The sequence below is a fragment of the Dreissena polymorpha genome, chromosome 14 (genome assembly GCF_020536995.1).
Source record: "Dreissena polymorpha isolate Duluth1 chromosome 14, UMN_Dpol_1.0, whole genome shotgun sequence".
NCBI classification, from domain to species: Eukaryota; Metazoa; Mollusca; class Bivalvia; order Myida; family Dreissenidae; genus Dreissena; species Dreissena polymorpha.
In genome coordinates this window covers 16095653-16120562 of record NC_068368.1, presented here as the reverse complement: position 1 = coordinate 16120562, position 24910 = coordinate 16095653, and the positions used below count along the sequence as shown (strand labels likewise).

Sequence of the window (24910 nt, the reverse complement as noted above, 5' to 3'; positions counted from 1 at the left end):
GTATTTACTTACTCGTTAAGGACGCAAAAAGACGTCTCAAACCTGAGCGCAACACAGAACAATATAGTTTTCTTTCCGATGCAAAATATCATTATATGTATTTGTTAGAATGAAACTGTGTGCATTTTTTCCAAGTTTCACATTTACTGTACCTTTTCAAGTGAGCACACAATGCTACCCATGCGTTAAATTTTCATTTTCTTGTCTACATTCAGTAACTATTTCAAGTGTATGATATATGTTGACGGTTTTTTAGCCGCAAGAAAGTGAAATATGTCTGAATTTATATTCATGTTGTTGGTATATTATTGAAGTTAGTTCCCGTTGTTAAAAAGATCATACAATTTAGTCTTTTTTATTCTCAAAAACTAAATTATGCGTGTTTGTTCATCGTTGCCGTAACAAAGTACTACATGTATTGTCGAAATGACTTAGTTAGACGCCAAAGATCAAATTTGTCTATAAGCCAGCTTGTCCGGGCTGTCACATATTTATCCATTAATTCAATTTCAAAACAAGCGATGTTTTTGTGAAACACTATGTCCCCATATATTTGACCTTTGACTTTGAAAGATGACCTTGACCTTTCACCGCTCAAAATGTGAAGCTCCATGAGATACGCATGCATGCCAAATATCAAGTTGCTATCTTCAATATTGCAAAAGTGTACATTAAATGAGCGATGTTTACCCATATATTTGACGTTTGACCTTGAAGGATGACATTGACCTTGACCACTTAAAATGTGCAGCTCTATGAGATACACATGCATGCCAAATATGAAGTTGCTATCTTCAATATTGCAAAAGTTATGGCAAATGTTAATGATTGCCCAAACAAACCAACCAACAAACCAACAGACAGGGCAAAAACAATATGTCCCCCACTATAGTGGTGGGGGACATACAACAATATGTCCCCCACCATAGTGGTGGGGGACATAAAAGCAAACATTAATAAATGTGACCTAGATTATGAAACTGAATGTCTCACTCCAGTCTCTTAAACCTCGAAGGTCAAGGTAACACTTAGAGGTAACAAGTCAACTTTGGCAATCAAAAGCATATGTTTGACATATGTTGAGACAGCAAAATGTATGAGCATCCGTGTCATATGGCTTGTTCATTTAGGTATATCATATTGTTCTATTGCTGAGTTCGTACATTCTATCAGGTTAAGTTTTTAACAATTTGCGTCATTGCACACAGTTGAACGCTTAAAAGCTATCATGAACCTCTTGTTTCTTAGAGACTTGCTTTATTCACTTTGGATTTTGACAATGTACCCTTGTCGTTTGATATTCACCGTTCAGTTGTGTCGTGTTCGTCAAAGCCTGATGCGAACGTTGAATCTCATTAATAGTGTTGTTCTGGGTCAACATACATCTATGCTTATCTTATTTAGTCAGAAAATAAGATCTATTGCAATGTCCTTTATTTAACCTTGACAAGCATTATAGTTTAGACATATGAGCTTTTTTATTATATATAGTGTGTATGCAATGGTGGCATATTGTAGACATATAAGTACATGGATACAAACTATTTAGCATAGAGTTATGCCAACATCATCATCCAGTAATTTTTATACAGATAGTGTGAATAGTGCTCCTTTTCATATAAAACACACACAGCAACTTTAATAGACCGAAGATATACAACAAAATAACAAGTACAATTGACAATTATTGTAGAGGCCAAGAACTAAACCCAAACTGCCACCTAGCATTACATGGGCAAGCCTATATGAAAACTCCGATGAATAACCCTTTTCACACAGTAAATATAAACTCAACTAAATTTTTACTTTTTATTAAAGGACCTTATAACATAAAAACATAAAAAATGGTTCTGGCATATAATGTCTCGACTCCAAGCAGCAAGGGCCACCTGCGAACATGGCAAGCCCAAACTAACTGCAAATAACTAACTGCACAAATAAATTGTATATGAGTGCTGACTCCGGGTGACGGCCATCAGCACTCCCAACAAAATCATATATATTTTCCCCAAAAAATGTGCCAGGTAAAAAGCGTCCATCCGGCACTGATTGCCAAGGAACTGTTAACTTCAAGCGACTGTCGACAAACCCGAGGTGTCCGAACTGCCCCATCGGAAGTGGAGTCGTGACCGACCTGTATCCGAAGTTTGGTACTCTGCGTCTACACGGCAAACTGAAAAACGCAACTCAAACCAGCAGAATATGTAATATACTAAAACCAAATCTAGTACGGAAAACAATCAGTTTCCCCTTATGTAATTAAAATTAATGTGGACAGGCAAATAAAACTTAAAATAAATCTATATTTACCCTAAGCCTGACCAAATTTTTAAATATATAACGGACGCAGTAAAGTGTGACAGAACAACACTGTGTAAAAACAAACTACATGGGTTGGGTGGGAGGGGAGAAAATTTACAACCTTTTGTTTGTGTAGATAACAATGAGAAAGAAATTTTTAATCTGTAAAATTCGCTACTTCGGTTAAAAAACACCAACAATAAGAAAACTGAAAAACCAGCCCAGCAGTGGCCCAACAATAAACAGGTCTATTATTTAGTAATAGACCATATTATTGTAGAGGCCAAGAACTAAACCCAAACTGCCACCTAGCATTACATGGGCAAGCCTATATGAAAACTCCGATGAATAACCCTTTTCACACAGTAAAAATAAACTCAACTTAATTTTTACTTTTTATTAAAGGACCTTATAACATAAAAACATAAAAAATGGTTCTGGCATATAATGTCTCGACTCCAAGCAGCAAGGGCCACCTGCGAACATGGCAAGCCCAAACTAACTGCAAATAACTAACTGCACAAATAAATTGTATATGAGTGCTGACTCCGGGTGACGGCCATCAGCACTCCCAACAAAATCATATATATTTTCCCCAAAAAATGTGCCAGGTAAAAAGCGTCCATCCGGCACTGATTGCCATATGGCCACCCAACAACGCTGACCCAGCGGCCCAAATGCCCCAACCTCGAAACCAGCTGGGCCAGAGATGATGGGTGGCCACTGCCAAAGAACTTTGGCTGCAGGGCGGATGGACGCATGCTTGGAGTCGGAAGCAGTAAACTGTAAACACAAGGCAAAGATATGAATAAAAACTAGCAGCAAAAATGCATAAAACCCAGCAGAAAAAAAAATTGCAGAAAAACTAGCAGCAAAAAATTGCATAAAAATTAGCAGCAAAAAACTTTCTTTTTTCTTTTTTCATACATATGAGTAAGAAAAATATGCATACAAACTAACTGCAAATATCTATTTTTGGACTCAATAGCAAAACCAACATACATAATGTTTGGGATTTAAAATTGTAAGAACCCCCAAATTTGTGCATCTAGAACTTCAGTAATGGATTGGTGTATCATGCTTTATAAATTTTTCAAGCCCTGCAGACATATTAGAAAGAAAAATATCTGTACCCAGAGTTGACAAGTGGACTCCGTCCTTCTCAAACAAATGTTCCTCAAATTTTCCAAAGTCAGAGTTGGCCAAGTAATGCCCTCCACATGCCAAAGCCCTAGATGAACCATGACTATTAAGGCGCTTTCTTGCTTTGTCCATAGCAACTTTATTATCAGAATATCTCCAATTTGACCTTGGAAGCACTGCAGACCATACAATCTTAACACTTGGAAATAAAGACAGTATAGTCCTGAATAGCTCGACAATCAATTTTCGAAGGTCCACCAGTGACCGACGACCAAGATCATTACCACCTAAATGTAACACAATATAGTCTGGAGAATTACCCACATTGGCAAGCGAAAGAAATTTTTTCTTTGATTCTGCAAGTGTTAACCCACTGTACCCTTGCCACCAGATGATGTTGGGTTCAAGGCAGAGGTTGGCCCCTTCAGGTCGTAATCTTGCTGCTATGAAGGCTTGCTTGATTATTGATGAACCCAGTATCCAGATGGTTTTCCCTAAATACAACTTGGTTTTTGTTAGTCACATGAATCTAACTATATGAACCATACCTTTTTAATGGGGGTTATTTATTAGGCTGGGCATGACAACAGGAACAGGACGAACATATGTTTGGTAGGCATTGGAAGCCCATCTGCCTGCCTGTTTAATGATCTCCACTGAATAGCCTAGTTGGGAAGCTGCAGTTGCTGCTCCAATTCTGAAGGAGTGGGATTTGTAAGACCCATAATTTAGACCCAAAAGAGAAACCGTTTTCTTAAGAATAGCAGAAAATTGGTAACGAGTAATTGGTTGTTTGTTAAAGTGCAAAAACAAGGGACCAGGCCCTTGAGGACGAACATGAAGATACTGGTTAAGACACACAACTGGGCAAAATTCACTGTTTGACCTAGTAATTTTGAGCGCTACCCCTTTGCCCAACTGATCAGTTTTTGAATGCCGGATTGAAATGATTACCCCATTGTGATCAAATTGTAAATCTTCTATTGCCAACACCGCTGCCTGTAAAATACTATCACCTTTTTTAGGAACAGCTATTTCGCCCACTCTTAGAAAACCGAAAAACGCTAGCATAAAAGCTGCAGTGAACAGTTTTGCTTCGTAGACACTGGAACACACAATATTAAGTTTGCTTACTATCCCTTGCAGTAACGAGAGGGTAATTGGAAGCCTATTATCATGTGTTTTCTTATCTTTTTGCATTCCTTCCACCATTTTTGAAACAATGAACTTTTTGGTAGGGTCAACAACATCAAGCAGCTTGCAATGAAAAGCTATAGAGCTTAAGTATGATTTTGCTGTTTTGTGGGATAGTTTCTGTAGGGATAGCCATGCTACAAATCGAACCACCTGTTCAACTGTAGGCGGCCAGGCATCTGACAAGCCGTATTGCCTTTTAAACTCAGAGAATCTCTCTAACCCAACGATGTATGCCTTTTTTTGTATTAGCAGCAAGGGAATTGTCTAGCAATCTATTAGCCTCTTGTTGCAGATCATCAGTAAAAACTCCGGCGGGACTGATTCTGGACTCGCTTGTGCCTCTGGTGCTAACTGTTGTAACCTGTGAAACTGTTTACGAGAAATTGCATCAGCAATGTAATTGGACTTTGATGAAATATGTACTGCTTTAAACACCACCGAGTATTTCATAACTAACAACACAAATGTTCTAACCAGAAACATCAAACGTTTCGACTTGGAAGACTGTTTGTTGATCACTTCTACCAAACCTAAATTATCAATATGAAACTTAATCTTCCTGTCCCTCAAAAAGACCCCCCAGAGCCATATTGCCAACAAAACAGGGACCATCTCTAAAAATGTTATATCTGATAAAATAGGTTGGCCTTGCCATTGAACAGGCCATGGGCAATAGGCCCAATTACCTCCAAAATAACAACCACAGCCAAGAGTAGCACCACCTGCACTATCAGTGTAAAGATGAATGACAGAGTTATCCAACCATACTTTATTTGGAATATGTACAACGCCATTAAAATCTTCAATAAATTGAATCCACATCAGGATGTCTTCTCTCATTTCACCATTAACTCTTATCTTATAATAGGACTTTTTTAAGCCACACATAGCATCATAAAATCGGCGCAAGAATGCCCTACTTGCTCTTACTGCTTGACTACAAAAACTCAACTTCCCAGTCAAAGACTGCAATTCTTTTAACGTAAGTCTCTTTATTACTAGACAATTTTGCAAAAGCTTCAAAAGTTCTTCCACTTTTTTAGCAGGTACTCTAACAGTCATTTGCACAGTATCTAATTCCAGGCCTAAAAATGTCAGTACTGTTGTTGGGCCGACCGACTTTTCCACCGCAACTGGGACTCCCATTTCGGTGCATACTTCCTCAAAAGTAGAAACTAGCATGTTACAATTATTTGACCCAGCTGCACTTCCAAAAATAAAGTCGTCCAAATAATGATCTAAAGTTTGAATTCCAGTTTTGAAACTCACTAGCCAATGTATAAAAGTGGAGAATGATTCGAATAAAGCCGGAGCAATAGATAAACCCATTGGTAAGCATTTGTCAACATAATACTGGTTGTTGAACTGAAGCCCCATCAAGTGAAAGTCCCCTGGGTAAATAGGCATTAAACGAAAAGCCGATTTAATATCTCTTTTTGCCATCATTGCTGACGTACCTAAACTAAATAACATGTCAGCCACTTTGTCAAATGATGTATATTTAACAGAAATGTCTTCCACACTAAAACCATCATTGACACTTGACCCATTGGGATACGACAGGTGTGTAATTAACCGCCAACCCCCGTCTGGCTTCTCTAAAATGCCTAATGGACTTACTTTTAAATTGGAAATTGGTGGGACTTTGAAAGGACCTGAAATTCTACCTAAGGAAATCTCTTTGTCAAGTTTCTTTTGGACTTCTGAAAAATGCACTTTTGTTGAAACCAAATTATTCGCTGAAGAACCTAGATGTGAACCCTTATAACCCAGCTTAAAACCTTGCTTGAAGTCATTACTGAGCACAGAAGCTACTTCTTTATTTGGATATAACTGAAGATATTTAGAAATCGTAACAACATTGATTGGCGACTTGCCAAGAGACCAAACTGAGGTATTAGTATCTGCTAAACGGGCCCCGGAGCCCCTGAATTGGGCCTCTAGGTCGGAACGTGTAAGCTCTAGGCCTGTACGAGGTCTGGGTGACAGCCCCCCTGACAGACCCTCCTCCCAAGGAACTGGTGTTGCGAGGCTTGAGATGACATACCCTGGAAGGATGGTCGGAACCACAAATCATACAAGCATGTTTGTAATTGCAAACTGACCGTAAGCATCTGGTATAATTGAAATCATAACATTTTCTTATAAAATTCCCTGTATCATGAACTGGCTGCCTTGGAGGCCCCATACACAACAGCCAAAGCTCCATATCAATCATTGCCCACGAATTCGCTGGGTTATTACCCATTCTCAACCTAAACTGTTGATCATAAGATCTCCAACCCTCAGTGTGTCTTGCTGCCCCCAGCCTTATAGTGTGCATATACTTTAAGAGATCTTGCATTTTAACCGGATGAGCACTTAAATAAATGCTTGAGAAAATGAGGAATGCGTCAGTCCATTTAGCTATGTCCACAATGCTTTGTTTCATGTTGGGCTTTACCACTAATTCACCCGAATTATTCAAAACCAAATGTTTTCCTAAATCTTCAGGAACTACCGGGGCCTCCAACAAACATGCCAGATCTACATATTGGCCTGATATTATTTTGTCTTTAATTGACTGAGGAACATGATCACCTAAAACAGACTGAAAACTAGGAATCATGCCTGGTAAAAAAATATCCTCACTAAAACCATTACCCGATTGAACAGCCGGATCTGGCTGGCTTGCTGCAGGCTGCATCTGGTCGCCCAGTTGTTGACTGAGAGGCAGCTGGTCGGGTTGATGGCCGGACTGTTGGTTTGAAGACCATTGGCCGAGTCGATGGCTGGGGGTGAGAGGCAGCTGGACAGGCTGTTGGTTGGGAGGCAGCTGGACAGGCTGTTGGTTGGGAGGCAGCTGATCGGGCATTTGGGTGGAAGGCAGCTGACGGGGTTGTTGGCTGGTGCCAGGTAGGTTTTGGCTGGGATGCTGGTGTAGTTTGACCGACGGACGGCGCCTTTTCCGGTTTCGCGTTTCCATGTGTGCAATAAAATAAACAATAAAGATAATAAGTAAATACCGAAAAAAGCCATATTTGGCTTATAGCTAACCCACTATAATAATTAACAAACCTTTTAGAGGTTTATTGCATATGAACTAAAACGTGACTCAACAAACTGTCTTGGTAATTATAAATAAATGCGCCATAAGACCACCTCTTAACTGCAGTAAGTACCGACTATTGCCGCATTGCCACAATTAAGTTCCTTTTACTATTGCTACATAAAAACCAACAGTCATTTAAAGTGTTTATGATAAACCTGAACATAGTGCCCGCCCTACTTGAATCTGAAGCAACCCACTCTCCAGAAATTGAATAATAACGCTAACTATATTTTGACATTTTTGTGCTGACCAAAAGTAATATGTTTAACACGCCACGGGAATTCCTTTATTTCGATTGAAATTTACCCTCTTACTGCCAGTGAGATATTAGCCTATTTTCAGAAAATAAGTATAACATGGTTATTTCACTGAATACACGAATGCATATCAACTACGTTTTCTCATAAAGCTTGAAATTGTTTTTGCTCTTACTACAATTGCTTAGATCAGACGCCATGTGACCGATCCACTTTTTCCCCACCACTGTACAGAAATCCGTAAACTACAGCCCGTAAACTCAGCATCCATCATAAATATCACAAGAATTGCTAAGAAACACCTTTTAAAGGGATCTTTTCACGCTTTGGTAAATTGACAAAATTGAAAAAAGTTGTTTCAGATTCGCAAATTTTCGTTTTAGTTATGATATTTGTGAGGAAACAGTAATACTGAACATTTACCATGGTCTAATATAGCCATTATATGCATCTTTTGACGATTTTAAAACCTAAAAATTATAAAGCGTTGCAACGCGAAACGATTGAATAATTTGGAGAGTTCTGTTTTTGTCGTTAAATTTTGTGAAACTACGAAGATTGCTTATATAAGGTATAAAATACTTTAGGAATATGTACTCGGCGGAATAGCTCAGTAGGCTAAAGCGTTTTTACTTCAGGACTCTGGCAGGACTCCAGGGATCACTGGTTCGAAACCTGGTCCGGGCAATGTTCTTTTCCTTTTTTAAATTTTATTCTTGATTTTTTACTGGAGCTGTTACGATCCAATGTTTACATTTATCGATATAAAGCATTTAATGAATAAGTTAAAAAATGCCAAAATCTGTGAAAAGGCCCCTTTAACTACCGGCTTCTAACTTTATTTTACATATTTAATAAACGTTTACTAGAATAGATTAGAAATAATTAAAGGAGAAAATTTACAACATTTTGTTTGTGTAGATAACAATGAGAAAGAAATTTTTAATCTGTAAAATTCGCTACTTCGGTTAAAAAACACCAACAATAAGAAAACTGAAAAACCAGCCCAGCAGTGGCCCAACAATAAACAGGTCTATTATTTAGTAATAGACCATAATAGTGTTGTGCTATCGTCTCCGGAACCCGCCAGACGCATGTGTGCATTACCGCCGATAACGATATCATGCACGTGTGATAATATACAACAGGTATTTTTAAGATGCTATGGATCCATTACTAACATGTTTTTATTTCGTTTAACAAACAGCTGGACAGCAATAATAAGCTTATCGTTATTTTCCATAGTTAAGAGATTTGTTTTCCTTTTTTTGTTTATATTAAATGGATGGAAATAACGAGCGTTTGTAAAAATATGCCAACGCATATCGAGAAGGTTGGGATAATATTTTTTATTCGCTCAAGAATAAACTGTCTTATTCCAGGCAAACGCTTTTTTCCTAAGCGATCGCCGAAACACAAACCCAGATTTTATAACCCATCCTACCCTGTCTACTGTACACATAGACTCGTCCACTAAGTACATAACCACTTCTTGTGCTAATTGTCTGTCTTTTTTCTAGCTCGTCGCATCACAGTGTTGGTCGCGCTATGGTTTACAAGTTTACATTTTCCACCCACCCTCCCACTTTATTTTTCATTGTAACACGATGCTTGCCAGATTTTTGTTATATTCCAGTGTTGTCGAGAATTACGAGCTCCATTAGAAACCCACATCGTCATGGCTGGGACTTAACAGCGTACAGCACACCGTCAGTCTGTCCAATGGTCTACTTAGTTCGGCCCCCGACAACGGGTTCCTGCGTAATTGACTGTACCAGTGTTAGAGATTCTGCTAGACTTTGATCCAAACTTTTACTTTTTGAAATTCCAACCACATTAATAACTAATTTAAAATGACCAGTTATGTTTGAGTTACAAAATGTCCACAGTTACATGTTAATATTAGTTGTTTTCCAGGTTTCCAGAGTTATTTTACATTCAGTGAAGTTTTATCTCTGGTTTTTACTCTGGTCTTGAAAACACCATTTTAGGATAAAAAAGGCATAGTTTCCACGAACACACTTCCCGCTTGTCACGGGGGATAGTCATTATGTACTTAAATTTCCCGTTTTTGAGGGAACCAGTATAATACAATTGATCCCAGCCTTGACATTATTATGCCAAACCTTTAAAATAATAGATTGCGTTTTGCGTTTGTCGTTGAATAAATAATTAAGCGCATCACCAGTGTGGAAACTACAACTATAATCAGGTAGGTCAATGGTATGTGCTCTCTAAACAATGGCGAATACACAACTAAAATCAAGTAAGTCAATTGAACGTGCTTTCAAAACATTGCGGAAACCACAATTGTCATCAGGTAAGTCAATGGTATGTGCTTTCAGAATACTATGAAAACCCACAACTATAATCCGGTATGTTTGTGTTTTTAGAACACTTTATAAACCATAACTTTAATTCTGGTAAGTCAATGGTATATCAGGACACTGTGGGAACTACAATTCATCAGGTAAGTCAATGGTATGCGCTTTCAAAACACTGTGGAAACCATAACTTTTATCAGTTAATTCAATGCTTTGTGCTGTTACAACACTAATTCGTTCCTTATTCTAGAAGACAAACGGTTTCTCCGCGTATGTTATGTTCAGGCCGTGGTGTTAATTATTTTCGTAAATTTTGTTTTTAAATCCACTTTAAATATGGGATTTGCATGCATAAAAAAACAGTTCGGTCCATAAACGAATAGCTGATGGTATAGCATACGTTGAGTACATTATAGCCGACTAGTTGATGTGATACGATATCACCATTTTTTTAATTATATGAAACATTATCGTTGACTTATGCAGAAAATGCGTCAGTTTCAAAATTTTCAAGATCGTCATCGTTATTTTACATCATCTCAACGTCGGCATCTCTTTTATCCTCAAAATCTATAATAATCATCGGCACTTATAACTCTTTTTTAATTGTCTTGACCAAGATTATATTACACATTGTGTATTCAAATGGAACAGCGTTTATTATCAGATCATTCTATAAAATGTCTATTGATAAGCGACTTTGAAAAGGTGATTTTTGTTCGTTATTTTATCTTCACATTACATCCTATTTGATAAATATTGTCACTGACTATGTCTTGTGAATATTTTATCTCGCGTAATATGGCGTACCGAATCTTCGACAAAGAATCCAATTTGTAAAATATATTGCTTTCATATTGACATGTTTTGAATGATTGCGTGTGTGGTAACATTTAACGGGACGTGTGGCCTTGGTTTTCCTTAGTATCTGCATGTACTACCCACTTTGCACATAAGTATTGTATTCCTCTCTTTTCACCCGAGTTAAACTTATTTTCTGAAATTCAAATGGATTGTTATTCAAAATAAACTATGGTGTTTCGCGTTGGAGGCGTATTAAAAGGAAACGTCTAGACTTATAAGGCTACACGTGCGTTGAAATTGGTATACTATTTATTTTGCAAGGTTAGTAAATAATACTATTATTATAACTTTTTTCAGCTCGATGGGTGACCGGTATACAGCTTCCGAACGTTTGTAAAATATAATTGTTTTCGAAATGTACCGTTAAACATGTAAAAGTATTAAGTTTTAAACAAGCCGTCGTCCAAGCGGTGGAATCATGACCTCACTTTAATGCATTTCAATCCATCCTGCGCGGTATCAAAGTCAGTTCGCGGTCTGTAAACGAATCGTCTTATACTGATACACGCTTTGGCTTTAACTAAGTGAAGTAGATTATTATTTTGACAAGAAATACCTTAAATGAAATATTCGGCGTTATTATTATGGCATTTCAATTAAATATTCTTCATATGTTTTAACAATTCCTTGATAAGTATTTTTGTTATATTAATTATGTAAGAATTATACAAAAATATTAGCCACTAAAACAGGTCTGTTCGAAGAATGCGCGTATTAATATCACAAATATGTACGGATGATTAGCGTTGACTTAAATGTTTTAATTTCATTTCCATTCTTCTTTTGTATTTCTGTTCTGTATCTATAATTATATGATAAATAATATATAGTATTTCGAAATAATCATTGAAATAAGGCGCAACACCCAGTAATTGATTTGGGTTTGATACAAAAGCTATGAACCGTGCAAAAAATGGCATTCGCTACCTTTGATCTTATTGATATACCGGTAACTCTTTAACTTTCACCAGCACGAACCACAATCAATGCCGTATATGTTTTGTAAAAGGTATGTCTTGTTATTATTAATTGTATTCACTTTTTTTGTATTTTATACAACTGTCAAATTTGTTGATTATCCTTATCGACTGCACTGCACATGCAATTTTCTATACCGGTAGTTTGTGTATGGACTTGTAACAATCAAGATTGACCTTTTCTATAGTTTGTGTATGGACTTGTAACAATCAAGATTGACCTTTTCTATAGTTTGTGTATGGACTTGTGACAATCAAGATTGACCTTTTCTATAGTTTGTGTATGGACTTGTAACAATCAAGATCCACCTTTTTATCATGAGATCAAAATGCAATGCGGGTCTCAATGAGAAAAAAGTATGAAGAATCATAAACTACCGTTTTTTGACAGAATGCCTTCATCATAGTTTGTTTATTGTAAACACGTAATCAGCATAAACTAATCTTAGGTAAAGGCAATATCGTTTTATAAACCTGAGGATGTACGATAAATCGACATGGCCTTTGATACATATTTTATGGTTATTTACAATATGACTCAACCAACTTATCTTCATTTACTGGTTTACTATCTTGTTCTTACTGTCCGGATGCAGCATTTGAAAAACGATAATAACATGAGTGTCGATCTAAGAAACTGGGTTTAATGCAAGTGCGTAAAGTGCTGTCCCAGATTTGTCTGTACAGTTCCCGGAGGTTAATCAAGGACAAAACTTTCCTCTTGTATGGGTTTTGTTTTGTTGAAAAAAGTATTTTCTAAGCGAAAATCTACTTTAGGAGGAAAGTGTTCTTCCTGATCAGCCTGTGTATGTGATCTGATTGACGCCACAACAACACATTTTAAGTGTTTACCTTCATCAGATGAAACTATTCCAATAATAACTCTAAACCATATTGAGCGTTTTTTTTCAACTCTAAGTAATATTTATTATCAAGCATACTGCTCTTAGCATATTTTTCAAACTTTATATCGAATCGTATGGGAACGTGTTTCTTACGTCCGATTTATGTGTATCTGACTGCTTTGAAGAATTAATGCCATTTTGATCTACATAATATCTAAATTATTTATTTTAGTTATCAAACACAACACACTTCCAACTTATAATATCTCTTTGAAACAGCTGTCGTTGATAACCATGTCGGCGCATTTTTGTGAGAGCCTTTGCTGGTTCAATGATCTGATTAAGAAAATAGTAAAATCGCACAGTTTGTTTTGCAAACTTCTTGTCATCTGTTAAAACGACCTTAAATATATCACATAAAAAAACTGTTCCGATATGGCGTTAGCAACAGCAATATAAAGTATGTGTACGGGTCCAACACTGTCTCACGTGATTATTACGCATCGCCGTAAAAGACGTGTGCTTTATTATAATTAAAGAAACAAAACTTGAACATTTTATTGAGTTTGTAAGGTATTTTTATTTTACTTAATATTCAAAAGTTATATGTTTTAGTCTTGTTTGATAGCAGCCTTATTAAAACAACGTAGACGGAAATATAGATTGAGTTTAAGAAAATTCATTGATCATTTGAATTGATCTACACGCATTTTCTTTGTGAACATTTTGGTAATGTTACCTGAAATACAGATATTTCGCTAATGAAAATGTAAAAAAAAAACATATCATATTTTCAAGTTTAACAAAATATGTTCTCAATACATAAGTGAAACTTAAGCTATTGTAGATGTTGGTTGGTGTTCATCATCCCGAAAAGTTCGCCTTTTTATTTCGCGTTCTCAAATGATCCCATACATTGAAATCATTTCAGTGTAAACTACATATTTAGATCATGAATATATACTTCAACATTCTTCCTAATTGTGTGTGAATCTGGTATAAGTTTAATAGGTAGGATTGCTGGGATAAACTCTGGGTCCTCACATAATGCAGCCTAAGGCGCGGACGGACCTAATACACTTAACAATCCACCAGCTGGCATCGGCTCTCGTTTCATGTCAACACGATGTTCACTTAGCAGAATGAATACCACTGAATACAACTACGTTTCAAATGCGTAATCATCGGCGATTGTCACGTGGTGAAAACGACGCTGCTACGGAGAGGATTTCCTACCCAAGCCCGCGCCAATTCGAAACAGGGCGATCTCGCAGCTGCAGCTGCAATGCGTCAACAAGATTTTCACGACGTGCCAAGGAAAGCGAGTGAAGTTGCAAGTCTATGTTACAATGGGTTAGTTTAACTTCTATCGTTTTTTTATTTAGATCGGTTTCAACTGAGACCGGTTTGAATAAGACCGGCCTGAAAAGGACCGGTTGTGACTGAGACGGATCTGAATGGGTCGAATTAGCTGAGACCGGTTTGAATCGGGTCAGAATTTCGCAACACAATTGAACTCACTTGGAGAGAAAACATCTTTCCTTTCCTAATAAATATAAGAAATTGTTCCATACAAAATCCTATGTTAAATTGAGTAAAAATTAGTATAACATATCTTAAAAGCCGACAATGAATACTTTATCGTGAGAATTCCCGGGTGCGTTGCAGTTTATTTTCCGTACCCGGGGTACATTTAAGTACACTTACGAGTACCCGCGGTAAATTTAAGAAGTTCCCGAGCCGACAATGACCAATCGAGTCTGTATTGCAGGAGCGACACCGCAGTCTGACGTTGTCCTACTATAGGGATGTCCATTGTTGCCTTATCTGTTACAACGTCCACGTTCCAGAGTCGTTATCAAATCTCCAGACATGGTGAATTCTTATAAATGCATTAACCGATTCTTACGGACATCTAACCGTACAAAGTGAAAACAAACTGCATTTAAATGGGTCAAATAATAACGATAAATATTCCTATAGTTACACTTTTCTGAACTTACATTTTTATTGTGTTTATTTCGTGGGTTTACCGATTCAAGAATTTAAAACAAACACATCGGAAAAAAACTGACTCAAATTCCTAATTGATTTCCAAAATAATAACTCCACAAATTTACGTATCCAAGAAAACATATTTGAACAGCACAAAATATCATACCGACGAAAATAAATGATAAAACAGTAGTTGCAATAAACGCAAATGCGTGCGAGGCCTCTTGCGTTTTATCAATTCAAGTACTTTAATTTATACCAGATTCACAACTAAGCAAATGTTTTTATCGCACCACGCGGTTTCAAATATGAATATAAAAACACTGTACGCGTAAAAAAATAATTAGAACTGATAACATATGAGCATGTTTTGCGTTATTTTCGTTGACCTGTTGCTTCAAAGCCTTTGAAGCCCGTTGAGGAAAATCTTTGAAGTCGATTTCAAGCAATAACACGTTTATTAATACATTTTTTAAAATAAAAATAATATTAATTACGTTTTCAACAGGCTAGCAGACGTTCACAAATACCTGGGTGAGGACATACGTGTGGTCAAGTTATTGGTAGGAATACATAACCCGGGACCGGCTTTGTCGGCGGACGTTTCCTTACCGGAAATGCATTAGGACGTGGTTGTCGAACCAATCACCAAATGGCCTACAGAGCTCGCCCAAGCGCACGGCGCTCTCACATGCGAAGTTAAACTCTACGATGAGGCAGAAGTGGAAAAGTGTTTTCAAACGGCGGTGGATATGCTCGTGAAAAGTGAACAATATAAGCATAGAACAAATATTGAGCTGAAAAACGGCTCTGAACATCTTTCTGCCGACAGCTCCCAAACGAGCTCATGTTGTTAATACTGAAACTCTGGTTTTATTCGCTTTGAAAGCGGTTTGAAACCACAATGCTTTGCATTGACCGTTCAAATTATGTTAACCTAGCTTCTAGCGCAACTCTTTATAATTTCCAATTTTAAAAAATCTCTCTTATTTAAACGTGAACTCTCGCGACATGTTGTTTGAGAACATGTTAAACCCGTGGCATTAAAAGCATTCACCCGTGTTGCACGTGTACGTGAAAACTTGCTACATTTATTGTGCATGCTGTTTTTTCTTTAATATGTGATTCCAAACCTTGTTGGTGCAATAAGAAGGGTGCAGACTGGTCAAACGTAAAAGCTGCCATACCTTTTAACACAAGATCACAACATCATTTTAAACATTTGTTTTGAGCATAATCGCAATCAGAAAAAATTTAGCAAGCATGGGGTACCGTTTTACTAAGCAACTTACGCAAGTCTTAGACTTAGGCACGTATTTTAAAATAATTGAATTTCATTTATTTCAGATTGATGCAAATTATTTTTTACTTGCAATGTAACATCATATAATGAATTTCATTAAAACATACCATATGTCGATTCACATAAGGAATTAGGAACTAGGAAAAAGAAACCAACTTACTCTCCATACACATGGTGTACATTTTCTTTTGTTTGTTAATTTTAAACAAGATAAGTATTGATGCAAAGCATCAAAGGGCGTCGGGAATTTCAGTGTTAAAGGCAATCAATGAAGTTACATGGAACGATTTTTTTCTACTGTAAATATTAATATATTGGCCGATTATTTTTAACAAAATAGAAAAAGATACTAGTATTACCATTTTCTATGATTTTGTGTTATAACCCCCAAATAACCATTATTTATGATGTTGTGTTATAACCCCCAAATAACCATTATCTATGATTTTGTGTTGTAACTCCCAAATATTTCATAGTTCATTTTATTTACATTGGTTTCCTTTTTTTTACTGGTATCCGTTTGCAGTTTTCATTAATGGGACAGAACTGTGTAGGTTTTAAACAATCTGCTTCATCTTGTAAGCGTAATTTCATATCTTTCTCAACTTCAAGGGGAGATGATTCTGAACTTATTCTTACGTTGCTCATTTACGATAGGGGTTGAGTACTCATTGATTTGAAAACACTGTAAAAGTCTAAAAATAAATTAAATGAAAACTGTAAATTGTATAAAGAAGCTGCATTTCACAATACTTTGAAATTCAGTAAAAGATCATAATAGATTTATCGCTCCGATATTCATCATACTGATATAAAAACACTTAACAAGTTTGGAAAGATTCAGACGAAAGTTGTGAAATCTTTTAAACAAGTGGAAATTGTTTATTTTGTCAAATTTAATAGAAAAAAATTCTGGACCTATTGTCCCGATGTTTCTCAGTTTAAATGAGGTAAAAATGCTCATTGATATGAAGACACTGTAAGTTTGGAAAGAATCTGATGAAAAATGTTGACATAATCACCTAACCAAGCAGTTTTTCACTTTTATTTTTAAATTCAAAGAGACATAATTCTGGACTTATGGTCCGATATTGCTCATATAGAGTTTGGGTTGGGTCCTCATTGATAAAAAACCCTGAAAGTTTGGTAACAATCGGATGAAAATTTTGGACTCCGAACAAGGATTTCAAAATTTCAAAAATTCTAAGGAAGATAACTATGGACGTAATGGTCGGATAATGTTAAAGGGCCCATACCACCTGAATAGTAATACGTGTCGCGCTTCGCGCTCTATATGTGGTTCTTAAAAAAAACTCCGAGGAGTGCTTGACTCTAGGGAAACGGGTTGCTGGGACACAGCTCTTCCTTGATAAGCGGCTGCTTCCTTTATCGCAACTCATTGTTACAATCAATACAACGTGTCGTGCTTCGCGCTCTATTATGTGGTAGGGATAGGCCTATGATAGACAACCATACACATACATGGATAATAGATATGTTGTTTGCATTTATTTGTTAATATAAAATCACGTGTATTTTTTATAAGATATTTAAGTTATGTAAGAAATTTTAATTAACGTTGTCACCACATTGCATCCATTAATTTAAATAATAAAATGTCAAATTGTAGTAAATTGGATTTTAAACTGTCTACATAAAATAAAGCTTTATTATATTTATTAACCTGACTGAAAAAAAAATCAGCCTCCGAACAGTTCCGTTCGTGCCGGAACCCGGAATTGAACCGGGGGCCTTTAAATGATCAAAACAACTTTAGTCTAACGCTCTCCCACCTGAGCTATTCCAGCTGACATTCACTTATGTACTGCTATTTTGTGAAGTTGTGTATAGCGATCGTTATTATATGTCTATTAATAAAGTAATACATTGTACGTTTTCGTACCACTACGCCTTCCATAAACTTGCTTGCGCGATAAGTCGTCAAATATCGTACTACATTGATTCTCCACTAAATAAGCAAATTAGAAAAACCACAAAATAAATATATTTTGATTGTTTTTTTTAATACAAAATATCATTTGTTTTTATACAAAACCAGAATGTTTCGCATATTTGCCCAGTCCCTGTGATCTTTCCCCTGTGATCAGTTGTGGATCAGTTATTAATTAAAACAATTAGCTTTGCATTATTGGCAATAAATGTTGTAATAAATATAATAGGCACAAATGCAGTACTTATTTACACTAATTTACACAAAAAATCACCACTATGCAAGATATTCTTAAAACAAAAATATATATATTGATCCGTAAAATAACTCCTCCCATAAGCGAAAAAAATGCATTACAAACTAGTCGCAGCCCTCCTAAAAAAATTTGGTAACTCCTTACCTTTTGAATGTTACATCAACAATACCATTTTGCATGAAATTGCAAACGAAAACATATTTTTATCTAGAGTTTTATCGGCATGGACTAATGTTACTCATAATCTAGAAACCCAAATCACCAGTAAAACTATTTTATGGAACAATAAAGACATAACTTCAAACAATAAGACTTTTTTCTATAAACACTGGTTTGAACAAAACATTAAATATGTCAACCGATTTTACGATGACAGAATTAAGGACTTCTATCCTTTGAGAATATATTTTATATATACGGAATACCTTCAAGCAATTTCCTAATGTGTTACACATTAATTAAAAGCATACCCATACATATTAAATCTACAATTAATACAAATAACAGACCATGTACTCAAACAGCATTCGCGGAAAACATACTTGCAAAACAAAACAAAACAAACAAAATATTTTACAAACTAAAAATTAAACACCCAGCAGAAATCTCCAAGATTCAAAATAAATGGCAAAGCCATCTTCGAGAACAAGAATTTCATTGGAAACAAATATTTATCATGCCATATAAAACAACTATAGATAGCACACTGAGAAATTTTCAATATAAATATGTCCATAGAATCATAGTTACAAATAAATATCTTTTTAAGTGCAACCTATCCAACACAAATTTATGTGATATATGTAGCGAACACATTGAAACAATAAAACACCTTTTCTGGGAGTGCAAACATATTCAAATTCTTTGGAACCAGTTAACAACATTTTTAGAGAAACAACAATTACAAATAAAACTGCCTCTCTTAAATATCAGTTTCGGTGTAAATAGTTTTAAAATACCATAAATTAATAACACTGTGAACCACATTATCATATTAATAAAATATTATATATTCAGCATCATTTACAATAAAAACAAATACCTACTTTCAACTGCTTATAAACTATTTAAAACTTAAGATCCAGATTGAAAAACAAATTGCCCTTAACAATGATAAACTTCATATATTTGAACAAAAATGGCAACACATTAAACTTTTATAACAAGTCCAGAATGCTTTCTACCAACTTTATGCAACTCATTCATATTCATAACTATTCTGTAGATTTTTTTTCAAAAAAAAACACACTATATATTAGCATATCTTGTATAACATGTTTGAACATTATTGCTGCTACATGATATAACTTTTTTTGTGTGATCATATGTGTGTATGCAATGTATTTCTTATATTGAGTAAAAAAAATGCATTACATACTAGTCGCCGCCCTCCAGGGCGACGCCAATAATTACCACAAGGTTTACAGTCAGTTAAAACGTACCGTAGGAAGTACAAATTAGTGTACTTTCCTATAAACGTCATACATCATTCACATGTTTATATGCAAGCAAATTTACTTCCTTGATCATATTGCTTTGATTCGTGTGTTTTGTGGACCGAGGTTAATTGACCTTTTACCAAGCATCATGATAGCCAATATTGTATTTATTTTTTTGTACATTTAACGAAAGGAAATAATGTTCTTAATAAAGTTCAGTAAGTTTGTCATTTATCTAATAAACCGATAGTTTAAGAATGGGAATTTTAACAGGTCCATCCAACTGACAGCGCAACATGCGTGTCTTCGATATAAAATTTAAATGAAAAATTCAAAGCACGGACTAATGAATTCATAAAGAAATAAACTTTTTGACGATATGATTACTTTTGTACTGAATTATGTTCCGAAATATGAGGCATTCGCCCAGCCAATGATATCGAAATGATCCGTGTTCAATTACTTCGAAATACATATAGTTCAACAAATTTACAAATCAAATGCTTGATACGGCGAATTCGGTCGCATTCCTCTAGCAATATATAGAAACATAAAGATTATCAAATAATGGGTAAAATAGTCTTATCAGATAATAACTGCATTGCAAATTTATTGTTTTTAATACGATAACAACTAGACCTATCACATTCAGTAAAGAAATGGATATAAGAAACGTTTGATCAACGCTGATTCTCGGTCATTAGAAACTCCCTTTGTCGATCATGTTATTAATTCCAACAGCCATTTAATTCAGAGGAATATCTCAATGGCATACGACTGCCAGAATTCTGAACATCTCTCGCCCGACTGCGAAATCTTCATATCAATTAGCGACTGAAACGTGAAGATACACAAACAATCCGGTAAGAAACAGCGTATGTGTCTCTTGTTCAATGTATATCATGTTTGAGTATGTCTTTAGCATGTCTGTAATATCAACACATTGTTTAAATAGCTGAACAATGATTATTTTCATCTTATATAAACAATGCAATTGATGTACACATCTAATCCGACATTAAACATAATTAAATAGGCACGATCCGTCGCTTCAATTTTTACTTTGCTTATGAAGTTATCTTTACGGCATGTTAAATCTATCTTGTTGTGGATACCAACAGTGTTTTATTTTTGCAAAAAGGAACCAGAAGAGCGATATAATAAATATAAACGTTATAAAGTTACTATTAATAGTAGGCTATTAGGCAATATCTATCAGACATCAAGCTTTTCCTATAACTTATAGATACAATACCGCACATTATCGAACAAATCTTTTATAACAATATGAGAATATGTAACTTTAAAATAAATGCAAATGCAAACCTACACGCACTATATCCATGGCGTATTCAGACCTTATACACAAAGAACCGACAAACAACAACACATTTTAGCACAAATATAGTTTTACAAATATTTAAGTCTTATTCAATCTTTTTTTAAATTTGAATTTATAACACGATAACATTAACACGCATCATACTCATAACACATTAAATCAACAACGCCTTATTTATTTACTTCAAGGATCTCAATAAGTCCTTCAGGGTCATGAAAATCAATGCCGTCTTGCTGCTTTATCCAGTCATAGACGTACTTCTCATCCTTAGACAGATTAATAGAACGCTTGAGTAATTCAAATTTCACACACACGTCCTGTGACTTTGACCATTCCACCATCGACTGGATAACTTTAACGGAAACACGTGTGTCGAGGTACATTACTCGCCTGATCGATACAGGAAAGTAATCGTGCAGCCGCGTATCATCAAGATGTGTATGCACTAATAAAAGCGTGTGTAGACGCCTAAGGTTTTTAAGAGCTTCACACAAAAGTTTAATATTCGCACATCGCGTTATGTGAAGAAAACTGATGTTTTCACCAGTTGCTGACATCGACTCGAAGAGGACCCTTTCTGTTAATGGTGTTACATTACCTATCGAACATGTCACCATATTGCTGCAATCTACAGAGGTAATATTGGTATTACCAACACATAACAAGTACTTGAGTTTTACACCCTGTAGATCAATGTGACCAACATGATCGACCGACAAATACAACAACGTTTCTCTCGATTGCGATATAATTTCCTGCAAATCGTACAATTGTCCGTCAAGAGTAAATGTAAAATCTGCATCAATACTAACAATGTTTGATATGTTCATATCTATTAAGGTTTTGACCGCATTTTTTCTCTTCTGTCGCTGTAAACTGCTAAATCTACAATGACTGCAATTTAGATGGACGCACGCATGCTTGTTTGCCGCCCCTTCAATGATGCCATCCAATACAATATCTTGAGCTACGCTACACAATGTAAAAGACAAATCGCTAGAGCTATCCTGAAGTTTGCTTTCCATGTCATATGTGATGACATCCGTTATGTGCTTTGACATTCTTTCCGCTGCCGTGGGACAGATTCCGCATGTAAAGATGAACAACTGACCTATGTCCATAATAGACGTACTATCACAATACGCCAACTGTATTGCGTGCATGATTGCGTCCATTTCTGTCTGATTCATAGCAATATACAATGATGCTAGAAATTCCTCGATTGTTTTGTGCACAAACATATATGGAACATTCTTTTCTGGGCAAAGTGCCAAAGACTTTTTCCTCGTGATAATCCCTGTCTGAAGTAAGTAATCTAGTTCTGTTTTCGTCATGTATTGTGTGATTTTGTTTTCTCGAAAGACAAGGGATGATTGTTTGTTAGTGTCTGTCAGCGTTTTTAATGCAAGCTCACTTGCGGAATAAACCAGCGACAAATTAGCTTGCACATAGTCAATTGTTTCTGTTCTAAATATTTCTGGTAAATCCCCACATGATTTTTCCCCAGTGTTAAAGTCTTGGATTTGAAGTTTTTGCAGTCCCCTGGCTATGTGCATATCTAGCATGTTGACGTATAAAGCACACAGTGAACCTACCGTTAAACGTCCAACGTAGAACTGGTGAACTAACTGAACACACATGGCTGGTATTGTTATGAGATTTTCCAAGTTGTGTGTGTTTATTTTGTTAAAGAAGTCAGTATATTTGGTTTTTTGATCCTTTTTCGATATACAGTCTTTCTCTGCTAAAACACGAAACACATTCCTCGACAACATTATGTAGTCCAATACGCCGGAAATTTCGAATGTACGCGTTAAAGTATCGCTTAGTTTTAGGACGGCAAGTTTCCATGGTCGTGCGGTTATAATATTGGTTATGTTAATTCGCTGCAAATATTGCGGCATAGTACGGTCTTTATGACATATGCATGTCGAGTCAGATGGCGGAGGGGATGGAATTTCGGCGTGGTACCATTCGTCTGCGGCATCGGTTAGAACAAGACAATTATGTTCCCAGACGCAGTCATCCCAAGTTAGTTTTTTGCATTTTATAGCATACTCAATCATCTGAGTGACGCTACACATGCGTCCACTGTAATCACGTAATGACACAAAGAACAGAAATGTGTAGTCTCGCAAAGTGTCAAGATCGTCGAATGCTATTGGCTTTGATGTTTGCTTGCTAGTTGTTGCGCTGCTTGTGTCTTTTATGGACGTAACCTTTGTCGATTGAGCTTTACACCAATCAAGTACAAGCTTGTTTGAAAACGTAGTTTTGCCACAACCTGGATTTCCTTGTATATAAATTGTATTTACCGGCTTTCCATCACGCAGCAATAGCCCATTGTAGGTTCTTACATCATTTGAAAACGATGAGGACTGGTTTGTTTGATGCACACCATTTCGGTCTTTCTGAACTCTTTTAAGCTCCTTAATGGAGGGTGTCACGTAAATCCGTTCTAATGGTACATCTATGTCCGTATCTAGCATCGAAACCGTCCCGACACACATTGTTTGGTACTGTTTGATTAACCACGCCTGTATTTCTGCAAACAAATTTAGTAACTGACATTATAACAATACATCTAACAATTTTTATGTATTATTCCTAAATAGGTAAAGAGACTTTAAAAGACATCAGCGACACAGAAAGTTACTCAAACAAGATTAAGAACAACTTGACAATAGGAAAAGTTATGTTTAGTATTTTTTATCGCAGATCTTTAAAAATAAAGCACATTTTTACTTTTACTTGTAAGAAGCAACTCTATATGAATTTCGTTTAAGATGGCATTTATCACAAACATACAAAACACTTACTAAGTAATGTACTGCTCATTTGAACAATGGGTGATGTAGGATCATCACCTGTAACTCCTGGATGCTTAAGTTTGTGGGGGTCCGGCGTTGTACTCGGAATTAATGATTTTACATCTGAGACTACATTGTCCAGCTCATTCAGCACTTCATCTCCTTTCCTTTTTATCTTTGCAAGCTGATCGTCACCAGCAGCGATGATGGCTTCTCTGATGTTTTCACCTATATTCTTTAAAGCATCGTCCATAGTCCTGACTAGTGTATCCTTTTCCTTTTCAAGAACTTCTTTAATTTCTTCCGTCAAATTTTCTTTGAAGTGTTCAAAGGTTGAAGCGATAGCTTCGTCTGTAATCGCTAGTGTCCCATTTTTCAGCTGTAACAATAGTATTGATACAAGGATTATAGTCTTACTGATTTACTATTTATTTGGAAATAGTTTTCGAGATGTAAGCGAAATAAACTGTATTATATATGTAAAATGCTTAATACGCTATATATTGTGGGTATATTCTTAATTTCAGGTCATCGTTAAATAAATGAATGGGCTTTGGTCTGTGACTGCAGGATAGTTCCAAAACAGTGTGAGGTTTCAATTGAATACATGTAATGGTTAAAAAAATATGTACCTGTAGCACGCGAACCTTTACCTACATTTAATATCGCAGGCAAAACTAAACCGTACTTTTCTAAGAACAAAAGGGGGCATGATACTGCTCAAAGCTAGCGACGTTATTGATCTATGTCAAGAAAGTTCCTAAAGACTCTGAATGCATATGCAATGTGTCATTTCAATAAGTGGTAGATATGCA

The 24910-nt window shown here is 35.9% G+C and overlaps 4 protein-coding genes and 1 non-coding gene across 22 annotated transcripts in view; 2 read left to right on the top strand and 3 right to left on the bottom strand.

The window, feature by feature from the left end:
* LOC127858325 (uncharacterized) overlaps positions 1-24910 on the top strand; it is a 154778-nt gene that overhangs the window by 24184 nt on the left and 105684 nt on the right. The gene's annotated exons all lie outside the window — the stretch shown is intronic.
* LOC127858326 (uncharacterized) overlaps positions 1-24910 on the top strand; it is a 148610-nt gene that overhangs the window by 19887 nt on the left and 103813 nt on the right. The gene's annotated exons all lie outside the window — the stretch shown is intronic.
* LOC127858330 (cell division protein ZipA-like) lies at positions 1796-8294 on the bottom strand. Of its 2 annotated transcripts, none has more exons than XM_052395384.1 (2): positions 7285-8294; positions 1796-2173 (listed from the first exon to the last, which is right to left on the bottom strand). In XM_052395384.1, exons 1-2 carry the CDS (start codon positions 7604-7606, stop codon positions 2070-2072), a joined length of 426 nt encoding a protein of 141 aa, XP_052251344.1. In that variant the 5' UTR covers positions 7607-8294; the 3' UTR covers positions 1796-2069. The 2 variants fall into 2 exon arrangements, with proteins under 2 accessions (XP_052251344.1, XP_052251343.1); XM_052395383.1 differs by lacking the exon at positions 1796-2173 and adding an exon at positions 2684-4549.
* On the bottom strand, positions 18022-18105 carry Trnaf-aaa (transfer RNA phenylalanine (anticodon AAA)). Its single transcript is given in 2 exon segments — positions 18022-18057; positions 18069-18105. It is a non-coding gene; the product is annotated as a tRNA-Phe (tRNA).
* LOC127858315 (uncharacterized) overlaps positions 20509-24910 on the bottom strand; it is a 131449-nt gene continuing 127047 nt past the window's right edge. For 7 of the 12 annotated variants that reach the window (XM_052395347.1, XM_052395346.1, XM_052395339.1 and 4 more), the window contains 2 exons: positions 24105-24474; positions 20509-23830 (listed from right to left, as the gene is read on the bottom strand). In XM_052395347.1, the coding sequence (XP_052251307.1) occupies positions 21456-23830; positions 24105-24474 (2745 nt within the window). In that variant the 3' untranslated portion in view covers positions 20509-21455. The remainder of the gene's footprint in view (positions 23831-24104; positions 24475-24910) is intronic. The other 5 variants (XM_052395345.1, XM_052395344.1, XM_052395343.1 and 2 more) reach the window with 5 other exon arrangements.